This window comes from Amphiura filiformis, chromosome 4 (genome assembly GCF_039555335.1).
Source record: "Amphiura filiformis chromosome 4, Afil_fr2py, whole genome shotgun sequence".
NCBI classification, from domain to species: Eukaryota; Metazoa; Echinodermata; class Ophiuroidea; order Amphilepidida; family Amphiuridae; genus Amphiura; species Amphiura filiformis.
In genome coordinates, this window is record NC_092631.1 from 46,287,336 (window position 1) to 46,305,926 (window position 18,591).

The window sequence follows — 18,591 nt, forward strand, 5'->3', positions numbered from 1 at the left end:
ACAGAAAAAAAGTCCCAAAAAATCGGGCTACCGGAAAGTGGTTTTCCAAGATGGCGTCCAAAATGGCCGCTAAAAATTTTTATAATTACTATAATTCATTTATTTTTCACCACAGAGTTGGAATTTTGGTGTCTAAACCCATGTTTTTGGGTCAATGATTTTAATATGATCAACAAAAATATTGCAAAGTGATCAGATAACCTAAAAATCCAAGATGGCGTCCAAAATGGCCGCCGATACCCTTAAAATTGCTATAAATCACTTATTTCTTGTCATAGAGCTGTAATTTTGGTGTCTATCCCTATGTTTGTGAGTTCAACAAATCCAATGAGACCATTAAAACTTTCACCAAGTGATAGCATCCATCATGAATTTCAAAATGGCTGCCATTTCTGATATATTTTGCCAAAATTGCAAGTTTTTGAAAATAACAGAAGCTATACATTATATTTTTAATGTTTTATATAACTGTTTAATTAAACAATTAAAAAAATAATACAAAACAAATAAAATGGAATCATTAATTTTATTAATAAATGATTTATTCAATATATTTCCATCAATAAGGATAATGATATCTTATGGGAGCTCTCGATCATCTTCAAACAAGCAACTCCTAATTGGCCAGGAATAATTTACACTATCCATAGAGGAAACGAGCACCCGGGTCAGTCTTCGATTGTGTTTTTGCCTATAATAGACATGTATTCAGGGGATAAGACCTGTATTCTTTCCACATTGGAGTTTCTTTGCAGTTTGGCAATGAAATATAACCTGTCACCAATAGTCATATTTGACCAGCCCCTATGCTGAGCTCATCCATGATGCACTGGAGAACAGCCCATTGAAAAGGATCGTCTTGCTGCTGGGTTGTTTTCATACATTCATGAATTTACTTGGAGCAATGGGTACTCTAATGCAAGGGACAGGACTTAAAGACACCCTAGAATCTGTGTATGGTGAAAGTGTTGTTGTGCTTATGTTCACTAGAAAGTCTGTCCAAAGAGCATTCCAGGACCACCTGCTGGTAGACAAGTGTCTAAACCAAATGATTGTATCAGATGTGCTGCATGATAATCCCCAATTTCAGACATTGATGGATGAATCTGAAGATGTGTACTCTTCTTTGATGGTAGGGGAAACAACATTGGAGAGTATTGAGACATCTGATATATTGGGCAAGATCAAGCTAGAACTTGAAGATGTTGAGAGTGGCCAGAGCTTTGATCATGGCAGATCGCACCGGATGTTTGTCCATGCGCCTAAGTGCTGTTGCTGACTGCCTTCCAATTTTTGCTGCAACTGGACATTACAACTACTTGAAATCGGCATATCTCTACATTCATGAGATGAATGAGCTTGAGACCAAACATCCAGACATTTTCCAGAAATTCTCCAATGACTTCCATGTCATTCGCCAATTGTAGCCGAAATGCATGACCAACCAGCCTTTAAAGTAACATTCAAGCGCAAAGACAAGGCAAAAACCCTTGAATATTCGTCTGCTGTACCAATTGCTCCAGATCAGACCATTGACCCCGCCCTTTTATTTCAACGGTTTGTAGTAGTGTAGCAAACAGGAGAGCTTTCAATGCAAGAGGTTATGGATTACGACATCAGTACATTTCCTCCCACCTTGTTTGAGGCTAGAAACAATTTCCGAGAAGCAGATGAGCCTCAAATAGCTACCACTATCGCTGAACATTCAAGCAATGTGACGTCAGGTGATTGCGAAGTCCTCAAAGAGTCTTGTCCAATTACTGATCATTACGTCCTTGGTGACGGTTCCTTGTTGCATCGAGTACCATGGAAAACTGGAGACAGTTATGGGTTGATTGCACAGTCATATGCAGATTTCACTGTTTTCCATTATGGATTGGCAACTGTGGTCTTTGATGGGTATGGTGGAGGTCCGTCCATTAAAGACAATACACACCAACGACTCAACAACCATTCTCCCAAACCAGTCAAGGCAAATCATTGAGGATTTTGGTAGCAAAGCTATGGCTGTTATGTTTGGCAGCAATGGGGAGAGTTCACTTGCAACCCTGCGCTACAACATATTAAATTTTGTCAAGAAGATAACATCTGCAAAATCATTTGTCACTCCTGAACGTTTGCCTCCTACTGCATCCTCCACCAAATGTCACTGCCTCAGAGTTTACTACCAGATTATGGTCTGGATGGGGACTAACAATGGTATGGATGTCTTGGACGGGGGGTGGAAAATAGACAGTAATCAGGTGTTTCCGATCATGACTGACATGAAGGCTGCCCCTGATAACCTACTCAAAATGATCCACTGTAATTGCAAAAAGTGCCCACCTCGCTGCAGCTGCCAAAGATATACGGACTACCATGTCATGCTAAATGCGGACCCTGCCAAACTGACTCATGTTACAACCCATACAGCAATCAAATAGTCATGGAAGATGATGGAGAGTGAAAATGATGTACTATAGCTAATTAACTCAATTAAAATGATCAGAATTTTAGTCCTACCTGAGTAAGGAACGTTATATGATATTGAAAATGAAGGCTTCTAGTAAAACATCATCATTATGTGCCTATATGTATGACTGAGTATACAAAATATTGTATGAACTCTTTATGCCTATTATGTCTGAGTCTACATAATATTGTATGAACTCTCTATACCAACTATGTCCGAGTCTACATAATATTGTATGAACTCTTTTCCAAATTAGACTCTTTAACTCCTCTTAACTAGGAGACTTGTCTCAGTACTCCTGCATAGGGATGGTAGGGATATCAACCAACCAACCATCGCACTGCATTTTTTCGATTCCATCAGTGCTGGCAACTTTGTGGCTGTTGTCTTTACCCACTGGGAAGTACTTGTAAGATAATATAAATACAGTTCAAGTCATTTTAAGGTTTTTCTCACTTTACCAACCAATCATAGTGAGACACGTCACTACCAACCTCAAACGACAGGTAATATATACAGTATAAAACAATGGGTGTAGATACTAAAATGTCAACTTTCAATAGATCATTATTGCGTTAAAAACTATCACCTAAATACAAGATTTTAGGCAGCAATTTTGGATTTATAGCTTATCTGATTAATCTGAAATATTTTTGTTAGTCAAAGAGGAATCCTTGACCCCCCCCAAAACATGGGTGTAGACACCAAAATAGCAACTCATGGGTGAAAAATAAGTAAGTTATAAGGATGTTTTTTGCAGCCATTTTGGACACCATCTTGGATTTCTAGGTTATCTGATCACTCTGCAATATTGGATGATCTCAGCATAGAGCTGGTCAAATATGACTATTGGTGACAGGTTATGTTTCATTGCCAAACTGCAAAGGAACTCCAATGTGGAAAGAATACAGGTCTTATCCCCTGAATACATGTCTAGCATAGGCAAAAACACAACCAAAGACTGACCCGGGTGCTCGTTTCCTCTATGGATAGTGTGAATTATTCCTGGCCAATTAGGAGTTGCTTGTTTGAAGTTGATGGAGAGCTCCCATAATATATCAATATCCTTATTGATGGAAATACATTGAATAAATCATTTATTAATAAAATTAATGATTCCATTTTATTTGTTTTGTATTATTTTTTAAACAGTTTTATAAAACAATAAATATAATGTATAGCTTTGTTATTTTCAAAAACTTGCAATTTTGGCAAAATATATCAGAAATGGCAGCCATTTTGAAATTCGAGATGGATGCTATCACTTGGTGAAAGTTTTAATGGTCTCAATGAATTTGTTGAACTCACAAACATAGGGATAGACACCAAAATTATAGCTCTATGACAAGAAATAAGTGATTTATAGCAATTTTAAGGGTATCGGCGGCCATTTTGGACGCCATCTTGGATTTCTAGGTTGTCTGATCACTCTGCAATATTTTTGTTGATCATTATAAAATCATTGACCCCAAAAACATGGGTTTAGACACCAAAATTCCAACACTGTGGTGAAATATAAATGAATTATAGTAATTTTAAGATTTTTTGGCGGCCATTTTGGACGCCATCTTGGAAAACCACTTTCCGGAAGCCCGATTCTTTGGGACTTTTTTTCTGTTATTCCTGGGGTCCCATAGTACCAAAATCAGTTAAAAAACCTTTTGTTGCAATTTTTTTGACGTAACCCCCTTATTTTCATATATTCCCAACCAATCAATGAACAAAAAATCTATGAATGAAGGATATAAAACAAATATATACTGCCTTCATTCGAGGTTCTGGTTAAAACTATGCATCTCTCTAAATTCCAGGGACTTATTAGAAGGACAAAACCTTGAAAAGAGTTAAAATTCAAATCTAATGGATTTAAATTTTACTCTAATAAAGATTTGAATTTTAAGTCTCTGAAAGGTTTTGTCATTCTAACAAGTCTCTTAGACTTATTTTTAAATCTTAGGAATTTAGAGAGTGGTCCATCGCTGAGATCAATAGTACTATTTTCCTTCGGGGCTGCGCCCCTCAGGAAAATAGTACTATTGATCTCACCTCGGGCCCATAGTTTTAACCAGAACCTCTCATGGCAGTATATATTTGTATAACATCTCCAACATCATACAGAGCCCATTCTGTTTAAGGGCAATTCCATGCAAAAGTGGACATGGCCCAAAACGTGAGAAATGCTCAGAACTTTAAAACTACAGGGGCTACAATGGCAAGTTTGGTATCAAATGTAAGAGGTTAATATGCTCCTTGTCTCGCAGTTACGTTGGTGCATGTTTACCGTGATTTACCGGTGTGTTTTTTTTGGAAAACCCTGGTTTTGAGTGAGAAAAGACCTACATTTTGGATCTCTTTTGCACATCTTCATTAAGGTTTCATGTTTTTTGTTTGAAATTACTCAAGGAATATCTAAATTTACATATTTTGTGATGTGTTTCATTTTCTTTTTTATCTTGATAATGTATTTATTACGTAATTCGTTTCCATCTTTTTGGCCGGACAAACTGTAGCACGAGTTACCGTAGCACGAGTTACCGTGTTTTTTTGCAAGCAAATGTAAAACGTTGAAGGGCAAATCCTTCTAAGGTATACCAAGATAAACCTTACCATACTAGTTACTTATCATAATCAATTGTTTTAGGACACCATGCATCAAAATAAAAGTGAGTGATTTTTTAGCATGTCCTCTGCTCGTAGCACGAGTTACCGTTTTTCACAGCTGTCCCAAACGCACAACAGTTGATATCTTCATGTAGCAATACCAAGAGGATTTAGCTTTGAATGTTGGTTATTAAAATACAAAAAATAAAAGTTCCACTCAAATGAGTTTAAAAGCTGGAGTATCAAGTTTGCAAAAGGATGCCCAAAAGTGTAGCACGAGTTACCATGGAATTGCCCTGATGCTCTGCGTGCTAGCCATGCGCTTCAACGGAAAAAATTCAAGTTTTGAAATTTTTTCTCAAAATATCAAGAGCTATCTTAAGAACTACTGAACCAATACTAGGCTTGTTTGTATTCATTTTAATGCATTTTTCAAGCTGATTCCAAATATGTTCATGAAAATTCACATTTCTGAAATTTTTGAATTTTTAAATTTTTTTAAAAACATGTCGTCTGCAGTCGACACCCGCGTGAACAGAGTTAAGAACATAGAGTTAAAATAATGCGACACCATTCGGCGCAAAGCTCTTGTTGATAGCTGATTGATCTCATCGAAGTCATACATGTACCATCAGATCAAGTGCGCTATATTGTCAAAGATACGAGGTTGGTAGAAGGTAAGGACGCCTTCTATAGGCCTACTGTCACCAGCCTAATTCAACCTTTACCTGGAGTTTGTTATGAAAGATTTACAACAACTTGATACAGGTGCCAATATGTATGATGTAAGGATCAACAACTTCCACAACGCGGATGACACCACCTTGCTGGATATGCTTTTTGATAAGCTCTGCAATGGAGATTGGAGATCAACAGTCCAGGTCTGGATCTCCAAAAGTGCTATAGTTTTCGAGTTACCTTCACTCACATACTGGAAAGATTGTTTAGTGTTTTTTGGTTAGATGCAAAATTATGATAAACGATCCTCGGGATATCATTGTCAATGACGCACCAGTTGACAAAGTCCAACAGTTTGTAGTCCTGAGGAGCAATTTTCCTTCCGTGAAGATGTAAAGACACTTATACAGTCCGGTCCCACCATAACCTGAAAAGATCCTTTAAGACTAAGATGCACCAATTGCAACATGTGGATCGGATTCTTGGACCCTCACAACATCTATTAAGCACACTCCGCTCCATGCGTGATGTATCATTGACAGATAGGATGATAAAAGAGCCTGCAATCCAGGAAAAAAAAATAGTTGGCACACTTGCACTAAACAATTGAAATGCGTGCCCTATCAAAATTGGAGAGGCGACTGAAACATGCATGCAATATATGTGAAGTACAGACCCCCACTACCGTAAACGTTCACCTAATGGCGCTTTTGGATTCTTAGAAATGTGAGAGCGCCATCCTTGTAAAATCTCAACAGCATTAAGGATACGTGTATGTTAAATTGAGCAACCTGGACATAATGCCTCAGAAAAAATATCGTGACATGACCCAATACTTTAGGTCACTAGGTTAGTTGCTAGAGCAGCAAATGTTTTGGGGTTTCTTCAGGTATTCATTCTCAAAGTGCCATTGGACTTAATTTGTAAATCGATTCATACGTTATACCTAACTCATTTTGGTAAATTTTTTTATAACATTGTAATTTCTTCATATTTTTTAAATATTCTTCAGTGCAAAATTACACCCTTCTATTGTCTGACCCGTTAGCTCAGTCGGTAGAGGGTGCGCCTTGAATGGTGAATGATACTTGTTCGAATCTTGATTTCTGCCCCCACTTTTATGTGAAGAAAGGTCAAGAAATGTTTTTGGATTTTGTCCCCATTTTACGAACGAATATTGTGATTTTTTTAAATTTAATTTTAATTTTCTTATTTTTTAGACAAATAGGCATTGCGAACAAACGGCAACAAAAACCGCTGACAAAATTTGCTCCATGCACCTGCTACCTATCAATGCGTGATATATTCCACTACATTTAACAGTTAAATGACCTTTGAAAAATAGAACGGCCTCAATGTTTCAAATTGTGTAACTACATTACTTTATTCATTTATGCATTATAAATGATCAGCTATTTTTTCTTTTCTTAAAAGGATCCAACCCAAGTAGATCAGACCATGGTAGGTATTAATAGACCATTGATCATATAACTATCAGACCACGAAGTAGTTAACGTAACTCCGTGATGGTATCGGAACCAAGCACTGTTTGTATGGCGATCATTACGATCACGCTATTTTGGTATGCCTTTTTTGTGTACCGATTGTTTCGATCGTGGTTCATTACTTAAGCGCGTGATCCCATTGACATCGATACCGGGCTTCGATACTGAATAGTTGTTGAGTGCACTGATATGGAAAGCCATTGGGGTATTGTGTGCCTTCCAAAGCGCCTTATAACATGTTCTCATTGTGTTGTGGAATCCTAGCCAGTATTCAATGATAGCTATAGAGGCCTTGCGTTTATCGATTGGCTCCAAACAAAGGATTTGAACCTGTTTCTTCCCCGTAATCATGGCGCAGTGCAGTCCATTCAATCAAATGTTGTCATCAACCTATTTGATCGTAGTGCATTTTGTTATGTGTGTGAGACGAACTGTCGCGGTAGATGCAATCATGCTTTTGTTGAATGCATTTGAGTAGTCCGCCATATTTACGGGATGATACGTCATATGCACAGCCTCGATTCAGTTGGTCGCTGTATGATTTTGTTCGTTCACTCATTCAAATTTTATTTATATCATTTGAAGACTGAGCCTATTATGATACATCCTCCGTGGAACAGTTTCAAACAAATATAGCTAGGGATTATTGGGGCAGAGGTTATCTTTTGAATCCTCTTAGAGGGCTATCATTTTTTTTTTCGGTAGGGGGTCCCAAATTTACAAAAATTCTGCGTCAATAAAATTGCGCACCCCCTATTTCGGCAATAAAAATTTTATGATCCCAAACCCCAAAATTGTATTGAAATCAGTCTTTTTTTTTTTTTTTACACACTTTCTGTGGTCATCGTGTGACTCCCTACATTTTGGTCATAAAACATTTTATGACCCCCTCCCATTATTCTTTCCAAGACTTTATGACCCCCGTACCCCCCCCTTCGAATAAAATGATATACCTCTTATGACCACTGATGCATAGGCAAGGACACTCGCGCGAATTGAAAGACTTGTCGCACAGTTCGTCTCACACACATAACAAATGCCTGTACAATCAAATTGGTTCATTACAACATTTGATTGAATGGATTGAGTTACTCTAAAATGAAACGATAAAAACAAAGAATCATGAAAAAAGACACATACACGATAAAATAATAAAATTATATAAACAATTAAAGATAAAATCAATAAAATAGAGAATAAAATTTCCTCAAATCAGAAAAAAAACCATTGACAGACATCATAATCTGTCAGAAATTACTGCATGAGATTCGAACCATCAATCTTCTCCACAAGTTCTCTTTATCCTCGCACTATAGTCTAATGCTCTGCTCACTAGGCCACAACGTATCAGGTGAATGATTACCGCATTATCATGAACAAGTTTGTTCGATCTTGTTCATAATTGTATAATGTCGATAGGTTTCACCCTTAAACTACACGTACCCTTAATGATCAGTGATAATAGTCGGCTTTTACAGGGATGGCGCTCTCTCATTTCCATGAACTCCATAGCGCCATTAGGCGAACGTTTACGGTATATCTCACCCTTACGGGGGCAGAGATATACCAAAAGACAGGCAAAGTGTGACAACCCTTTTTTCCTGGATTGCAACTTCATATGACAACGTCTCACATGGTTTGGCCATGATGTTATCAGGATGCCTGCCAATAGATTACCAAACCAAGTCTCAGTATCACCAGGATTCCACACACCCAAGAGGAAGAGCCCGTCCACCATCTCGTTGGAAGGAACAAATACAACAGGATTCTCAGCTCCTCGTCGGCAAAGCAGAACAGCTTGCAAACAACCAACATGAATGCCCGGGGTGGGGGGGCACCCCCACTTTGGAGGTGACGCGTATGTAGACGTCGTGACGTATGCCATTTTCAGCGTCGCTGTAACCAAAAGACCCCATATTTGTTTACGAACATATGCTCTGTCACCCGAAGACCCTTGCCATCTGATTTGTCACTCAAAGACCCTTTGAACAGTAACTTTCATTTATCACTGATTTTGTTTCTAATTTTGAAAAAAAGAAGAAATTTTGAAGCCATTTAGAACTTGATATTCAACGTTCGAGGTTTCTGTGGCGCTGTTTCGGCTCTCACTCAAAGGTTCCATTAAAAAACAAAATCATGTTCTCACCCGATGACCCCATATTTTTTACATTTTGCTCTCACCGAATGCCCCTTGCAGCGAAAATGTCAACCCTATACCTATATCCATTTCATATTGAAGTGCCCCCCTCCAGGGCATGAATGGAGGCGGTGCGGCGCTTTCACAGGAAAGCCACGGAGCAACAAGCCCCGCACCTGTAAGTCAAAGACGACCCCACACACACACCCCACAACCACCACCACCATCACACACCTCACATTTGTTGCATACTTATGCCAAATTTGGGGGATCATTATGTTTTTATTATATACAATAACATTTCTTCATTATAGTATACAATAATATTTCATATTCAGTATTTTTTCTTTTATTTGTACAGGTCACCAGCCTGGATTTGACCCTGAAGACTTCTGCCTTGGTTTCTAAATTATTGCTACAATAAAAATTATAATAAAATAATCGAAGTATGCATATAGAAGTAGAAGCAGGGAGATAAATAAGAATAATTCACTGGTGTCTGCAATCTTAATTATTGCTTGTTACTCGGGAAGGATAAGTTGCAGATAGGTCAAACTATACATTTCGGAATACATGTGACCTGAGAAATGTTTGACAACTTTGTCAACTTTGACATTGAAATTCTCGATTATGAATTAAAATACCGGACTCGAAATAGATTTTTCATCGTGTGTAAACAATCTTAAAAGGGGTGAAAGTATATGAATGGTAAAAATCTTAAACGGGGTGAACTTATTCCCGTCGAAAAGCCACCATTTTCATGTTAAAAGAGGTGCCAACCACGTAAATATAATGTCACCGGCCATGCCGTCTCTTTTTATAGGTAAAAAATATATTCTTAATAATTGACACCCGCCTGTAAAGCCCAAAAAAGTTTTACCTTGATTGTTACTGGGGAAGGATAAGTTGCAGATAGGTCAAACTATACATTTTTGGAATATATGTGACCTGAGAAATGTTTTACCCCTTTGTCAACTTTGACATTGAAATTTCGAATTACCAAAGGGTGACAATTTTATACTAACCAAACCTTATTCCCCTACATAGACTAATAATAACTAATACAAGACACTCCCTAACTGGCAACCGCCCCCCCCCAAAAGATTATTCTTAATTTTGAATTTAACATTGTACCTCATCTCAACCCAATTTATGATTGTACCTCATTTTCAAGAAAAGCTGTTACTATTTTGTTTTAAATGTGTTAGAGACCGCTAATTGTCTTGTTTGTCGCCCTCCTGAAGCTAGCATAAGTGTTGGTCTCGATCCCAGTCGGCTTGTGCTCCTTCGTGACCAATGTGTCTATTTATAGTCTATTATATCTCTTTGTAAACTTTGTAAACAATTCTTTTTATAATACTATAATTGAAGAATTAAAAAGACTATTAGGGTCGGTTCATAGTGAATATTCGAAGGCGAATATTCGGCTTCGAATACTTTTTGTGACGTCAAAATATATACAGCAACGAATAAAATATGATGACACGCCGAGTTGAATCGGATTAAATATCGCGCAACTGATAGCGAGATACTATTATTTCATGAGCCAGATGATGCACTGATCTGCTTGAGTTGTTGCTAGTCGATAGGGAGAAAACATTAATCTCTGATGTTACACATAATTGGACTCCCGAATGTTTGAAAAATAACATATATCTATTTTGTTACGTTAACGAATTAATTAATTTGATTTGATTGATTTTAATTAAATTAACTAATTATTTTTTTGTATGTTGTGCGTAAAACAATACCCAAGTGCTCAATAATTAATTGACTGATTAATTAACCATTTATTTAAGTAATAAATTGGTCATGTAATTAATCAGTCAATCATTTAATTAGCAACTTTATTGATTTTATTTAATTAGCTAATTAATGAAGTAATTGATGAAGTAAATAATCAGTCAAATAATTAGTGACTTAATTTATTTACTTATTTAGTAATTAAGTAATTAATTAGTTAATTAAATTATTAGTGAATTAATTAATTAATTAATTGATTGTTTGATTTAAATTTAATTAATTGATTGATTAATTAATGCTGTTAAATTAATTAATTAAGTAATAAATTGGTTAAATAATTAATCTGTCAATTAGTGAATTGATTGATTGATTGAATCAATAAATCAATTAACCAATCAATCATTAGTTAATAAATTAATTGGTTAAGTAATTAATCAGGCAATTAAGTAATTAGTTGATTGATTGACTGACTGATTGATTGATTGATTGATCGATCGATCGATCAACGCGAGAAACAGCTGCCTCAATGCGTTGACGTCACTGCCACATCAGGACAAAACAAGATTTTGCTAATCGTTTTTGTCCGCCCCCTTAGAGCTAGCTGGAATCAGCACTCAATTTAAATAAACAGGCTTCTGACACATGATTATTTCTTACTCATTGTTTTAATTTTCTACAAGAATTTTTATTTTTAACAATGAAGTATGAATTAAGAGTGGAAGCACTTGCATTTTCACTATTTTATTTTTATCTTATTTTTTTACGCTCAGTATAAGCTAATCCCGTTCACCATTTAATATACACACTGGTAGTAACATCACCAAGATACAGGTTTTCCGTTAAGGCGGGTTGGAGGGGGGCATGCTTTTAAGGGCGTCATATTCGCTTTGGTGCATGATTTGTCTCAGGAGGGGGAAACGCCCGATGCCCAACTTTTGTAGGTATTTAATTGAATTTAACTCAAGACATATAAATGCAATTATTGGCTTTTGTAACTCAATACATGTATATGATCAAAGTATTTAATATTTAAGAATTACACTGCAGTTAAATGATTAAAACTGAAAAACATAATTATGCTTCATGCCATAAAAATGAGTACATGAACACTAATAAATCCCAGAAGCCTTTGCGGGTAGACATGTGATGTCGTCACGCCGATGCGTACATCGTTACTGCGCACTTCACGGCTTTGAAATGCGCAGTAGTGATGTTCATTAAACGATGTGCGCATCGGGGTGACGTCAAATGACGACATCCCAGGTCTACTCGCAAAGGCTTATGGGATTTACCGAAAAGGTCAATCGTCTTATGCATAGAAGGACTTTTGGTCTAACAAATGTCCAGGAGGTTTCGGTATTGGAGTCAAATAGTTAATTCGGTTTGGGTAAGGTATGCAGGTTTGAGTGACGGCAGAAAGTCACACCAAAGCAGTGGTCCAAAGAAAACCACAAGGAAAGAAGGCATTCGTCTTAAACATTACGAGACTGAAAGACAGACAGAAAATCGTCATCTGCAATTACATGGCACCTAACTACAGCAAATTCCAAATTTATATGCGCTGTCGAAATGATGATGTAACAGGATTAATTACCATAGCAATAGATGAATACAATTTTTGAATATATCGCCCTGCACTACAACGTTCACGTGGTACCTATGCATTGAGCCACAGATGTCAAAGAAATGCTAATCACTCGAACCTTAAGATTAGTATCTCTTTGAGCGGTATTGTATTCAATCTATGATCGCAGACATACACAGGTGATGAGTGCAACCTGCTTGTAGTGTAGCGCGATACATTCAAAAATTGTTTTACCCTATTGCTATGATAGTTATCAATTATTACATCACTTCTACAGCGAATTGTCCACGACGTGGTTCAAGTCGTTCTTTTCGCCATAATCACATGACTTTATCATTGCAGCTGATGTAGTTTCAGTCTTTTCTAGTCTCGTAATCGTTGGCACTCCTGCCTGCCTCCGTGAATTTTCTTCCGGCTACCACTTTCATTTTTAACTGAAACCATCTATGTTAAAGATGTTGGAATACTTGGTCAGTGTGTGTGGAAGACTATAATAATTGTTTTACTTTAAGACTTAATGATTAATGTCAAGTGCGTTGTCGACTCAGCTTTAAGAGCTGTCCGTGATTCCACCGTGTCACGTTATACAGGCCAACCACTCTGAAATTTAAATCAGATTTAAATATAATAATAATAAAGAAAACGTATAGAAATCGATCAAACTATATTACAACGAATGATAAAGTTTAAAAAAACTTTTAGCATTGTTATTCATGGGAAAATGAGAGAATTGATATCTACAAAACGAGCAAAAAAGCATAAGGGAGGGCAACTAGTAAAAATCCCTTTTTTCTGGAGTGTTATCGTCAAAATGAAATAAAACCTTTCGAATGATCATATTTCAGTGATATTTGTTTTAATTGGAAAAGAAATTTGAAGTTTTTCGAAAATGTATTCTCAATAACAATGTATGAATTCTTTTTCATAAATTGTATAACCGATAACCCCCTGTTTTCATTCCCAATTCCTAACCGTAACTTCAAAACTTGATTGCCCCCAACCCTTATCTCACCAATAACAACACCAAAATGGATTAATCAAAAAGTATGAGAAAGCTGCATAATTTGCCATCATCCTTTTAGCGTGGTATTACTATAGCCATATATGATATAAGAATTCATGGGCAAATCAGTCATTTTTGGTCTCGCCCTTGGGGCGAATGGGACAGATTGTAACGGTAGACCATAGCTAAGTCCATGACATAGGAGAACCTAGAAGAAATAATCGACCGTGACTGTTTGTTCTTCACATGTCCAAAGTCGCGTTTTGCCTAAGTTAAAAAAGAAGACTTTTAATAACTGATAGCAACATGAAATGAAGACGAACGTAAAATTTAGCAATTATTATGAAATCTACAATTTTTTAAATTGAACATAATCAACCATCCAAAATATAAAGGCAAAAACAACATTTCTTCTATACTTCACAAGCTGTACATGAATTGTTATAATTTGGCAAAAAATGGTAAAGAGGCATAGAGGAAAGTATTCTGTTAAGGGGTATAGTCCATACAAGATCCCGTCCAACAATTTTGCTTAAACTTCGTACCAATTAACTTTCATCGATATACTTCGAATATCTAAAATAAAAAGAGGGGTCACTGAGCTCGTTTTTGAGAAATAACCATTTTAAAAAGGCTGTTTTTGGGAAAAATTAGTACAGGCGTCTATGGAAAAATGAAAAATTTAGACATATTTTCGATTATAACAAAAAATCTACCCCAACAATTTTGCTGATTTTTTAATATAATATGCGCACTGATAGGATGTTTCATTAAAGCTAATAAAAAATGGGGGTCACCGAGTTACTTTTTTCACAATTTGAGCAGAAATGGCATATTTTTTGGTTCAAAATACCAGTGCGATATCATAGCGCGTCACTCGCAAAAACTTGTCGCAGCTCATACGCGCTAAATTGTCCGCGTATGCAGATGATATCGCAAACACCTGCAACATGACAGTGGGGTGATTTTCTTCGGTTTTATAAACCCTCTTGAATCCAAAGTATACCATTAATGTTTCACTCAATATGAAGTTCTTCAAAAATCGAAAACCAAAAGTGGTTAAGCCAACAAACAAAATGAGATATTTTACATGAATCTGTAATTTCAAATTGAATTGAATTTGAACTTTGTCAATATTGCCGTTTTTTCTCGTTGTTTTGCATATAGCAAAAATACTTGTAGGCCTACCTATGACAACTTTAATGACTTATCCTTCACTCCTATGCAATTTATAAACAATGTTAGTTTTTTGCAGGCTATCACTGAATAGGCCTTTAATTATTAACTTAAATATTAGCGGATCCCGTTATTTATCATGTTTAGAATGATATTAATATTACTCAAATATCATCTCATTTTAGGCATGTACCCAGCAAACACAAAACATTTTCGACATCATTCGCAAAGGTTAGAAAAGGTTGCAAACGTTTAAATGTCGGGTTATTTAAAGGGTTATAAAGGGTATAAAACGTTTTCAAAACACTCAAAAACGTTATACTGCAAACATTCTAACATGTTATTTCAGTGTTGACAAAATATTTGGCAAAAACTATTTGCAAAACATATTTGTTACAATAACACTTTGAAAACACTTTAGAAATATTATTGTAGTGTGTTTTCATACAAAACGTATTAAAACGTTTTCATAACCTTTATATAACCCGACATTTAATTTACTTAAATCAAAACCCAAATGTTTAAAACGTTTTAACGTTTTTTGTGTTTGCTGGGACAACTTGGTTCGATCTACTTATCATTCTCGTTTTATCATTAAGTTATAAAGTCAGTTGCACACGAAGTCAGATGTGAAGATAGACATTAAAAAAAAATGACTTCATCTTCATGTGATATATATTTCAAATTACAGAATTTTACCTTAAAATACCATTGAAATAATTTCATTATATTAATAATCAGTAAAATAAGAAACTACTTTATAATAAATAAATTATATAATACTAGTTCATAAGACAAATAAAAGGCCGTTTGATATCACCCCTTTTATATATTTTGTTCGTAGGCTTGGCCTACTGTGCCTGTTTAAATGGACAGTATGCCTAAGAAACAAAATAAAAATATAGACATAGTTTTATTTATATAATATATAAACATATAGCCTATATTAATTTTACGTATTATTGATTTCCTCTTGCCCAACCTTTACCAAAATTGAGTTAAATTGTGTTACATTACATTACGAAGTTACACTTTATAGGTAACCAAATGAGAGATGTGTAACGTTAATACCACTGAATTACATCATAATTTTCTTTTCCATGAAATAATACATTTTTTGGATTTCTGAAATGGGCTCGCCCTAGTCTAATTAGGCCTAGGTCTATATATTTTGTTATCTTGGTTATTATTTTATTCTTCTTTTCCCTCATTATTTAATTCTGTCTTCCTTCTTTCTTACCTTTCCTTCTTCTGTCTTTGTTTTGTTTTCGTTTCCTTTCTTCTTTTTATTCTTTCTCACTTCTTTCTGTGATCTGTCGTTGTTATTTATTTGATTGATTACATTAATTTTTTTTCAGTTTCCTTTATTTTTAATTTTTTTGTTATTTCACTCTGTCTTTCTTTGTTTATCTTCATTTTATTCCTCTTTTCTTTCTTTCTTAGTTTTCTTTCTTTCTTTCTTTCTTTCTTTCTTTCACTCCTGAACTTTTTCTTTCTTCATTGATTTCTTTAGTTATTTCTTTCATTCTTTTCTTCTTTGTTTATCTTTCTTTCTTTTACAAAAATCATTGGTAAATGGCGATGAAAACACGGTACTCTCGCGTAGCTGAACTTCTTACCAGCGCCTGGCGCACACTCCACGCAGTTTTTAGTTTGACGCGCGCGTGGTGGCAAGAACTGCGAGGACAAGATTTCACAGAAATTTCAGTTAGAAACGAGTGCGTACAAGACGCGTGGATTATACCCCTTAAGTTTGGCGCCTTACGTTTTGAAACGTGTTTTTTTTTGGTAGATTTAACTATAGGGGGCCTACTCACAATTGCAGAATTCTTGTGGAGAGCCTATATCACAAGAACCCTTAGTACTAGTAGTGAGCGACACTGAAGTAAAACACCACGCACCGCCAACTTCATCGTCATCGTTCCTACAGTAATTATGAGATGTACTTATTCCCGAATATGCATTATTCCAATACCAATTCACACATGGTATGCCCGTGTTAGTGATGGCTACTGTACCACGATAGTCTCCGCCAAGTGGTTCTGTATAGCATTCAGCTGGATCAGCTGGAAGTGAAAGAACCGGTAATAGATAAAACAATGGAAGAAAGAAGGAAAGAAAGAAAGAAGGAAAGAAAGAAAGAAAGGAAGGAAAGAAAGAAGGAAGGAAAGAAAGAAGAATGAAAGAGAGAAGAAAGAAAGAAAGAAAGAAAGAAGGAAAGAAAGAAAGAAAGAAAGAAGGAAAGAAAGAAGGAAGGAAAGAAAGAAAAAGAACGAAAGAAAAAGAAAGAAAGAAGGAAAGAAAGAAGGGAGGAAAGAAAGGAAGGAAGAAGGAAAGAAAGAAAAGAAAAAGAAAGAATGAAAGAAAAAAGAACGAAAGAAAAAAAAAGAAAGAACGAAAGAAAGAAAGAAAAAAGAACGAAAGAAAGCAGGAAACAAAGAAAGAATGAAAGAAGAAAGAAAGAAAGAAGGATGGAAAGAGAGAAAGAAAGAAAAAGAACCAAATAACCAACAAAAGAAAGAAAGAAGCATTTCCTACAAGCAAAAAGATACGAAGAACTGACACCTAAATGTAGCTGACAGCATTTAATATTCCATGTGCACAAGCACCTCATATGTAACGCGTATTTAAAGAATATCGAATGGCAATCAATTTGAGAGGAACAATTCGAGACCATTTTGATAACAATCGCAGCAATTTTTCAAATTTGACCACTGTACAGATCAAACCTTGACCTTTGACCTTTTTGCTTATAACTTGAGAACCGTACATCACAGATAGGTCAAACTATACTTTTTCTTTTCAATTTGAACAACTTTGAATTTTTCCCTGCATAAAGTTCGATGACCTCTATGGCAGCCATATTGGACAAAATATTTTTGGCCCTCCCCTTAGATTTGTTAAGCATATGGAGAGCTATACATCTGTGCCAATTTTTGGGCTTTTCACAAAATATTTACATTTTTTTGCTATGATTCACCATTCTGCAGCACTATGCATGCAAATCTTACTTCAGGAACTTGAGCAAGCTTAACCATAGACAGTAGAGAGACAGTGTAACCAGGGATGGTGCAACATGATCAGCTGATTCATTGTCGCCACTAGCCATGCAATTCCGTTTTTCTGGGAGCGAAAGACTCTGCTTCGCGGTTTTACCCGGGGAGTTTAGGTTACACCCCGGGGGTTACACCACCCTCGAGGCATTCACCCTTCATGGTAACAAAAAAGTTAAATTTACGCCACTGACCATTAGTTTCCTGATTGCTGTCCACGCTACTGCTTCCACTGCTTGCCCCGCTGCTGCTTCCACTGCTTGCCCCGCTGCTGCTTCCACTGCTTGCCCCGCTGCTGCTTCCACTGCTTGCCCCGCTGATGTCGCAGATAAAAGCAAACACAAGGCATATCAACATAGCATTACGCATGTTGAAAATATCCATCTATAAATTAATAGGTGTATAAAGAAAATTATTCACAGAAACTGTTCCAGTACTGACGGGTTACAGCATGTTTACAGTGGCAGCACCGGAGGTTTTTCCCGGGAGGGCAAGAGGAGAAAATCAAAAGACTATCAAATTGAATTCACGAGACAAACCTCTGAACATACAACTTTTATATCTGACGTTTTTGCCCTAAATGATGGAATTGTCAATACTTTTTTTTGTTGCAAACTTGTTTGCTGGGCACAACATACCAACAAAATTATGGTTGACC

At 36.2% G+C, this 18,591-nt stretch overlaps 1 protein-coding gene and 1 long non-coding RNA gene across 2 annotated transcripts in view; one reads left to right on the forward strand and one right to left on the reverse strand.

Moving 5' to 3' along the window:
* LOC140150943 (uncharacterized) overlaps positions 1–10,526 on the forward strand; it is a 45,119-nt gene extending 34,593 nt beyond the window's left edge. The window contains exon 8 of the mRNA XM_072173101.1: positions 9,735–10,526. Within this exon, the coding sequence (XP_072029202.1) occupies positions 9,735–9,781 (47 nt within the window). The 3' untranslated portion in view covers positions 9,782–10,526. The remainder of the gene's footprint in view (positions 1–9,734) is intronic.
* A 1,360-nt stretch (positions 10,527–11,886) lies between these two features.
* Positions 11,887–18,317, reverse strand: LOC140150944 (uncharacterized). The gene is made up of 3 exons (XR_011858877.1): positions 18,128–18,317; positions 16,698–16,946; positions 11,887–13,301 (listed from the first exon to the last, which is right to left on the reverse strand). It is a non-coding gene; the product is annotated as an uncharacterized lncRNA (long non-coding RNA).
* Positions 18,318–18,591: the final 274 nt, after the last annotated feature.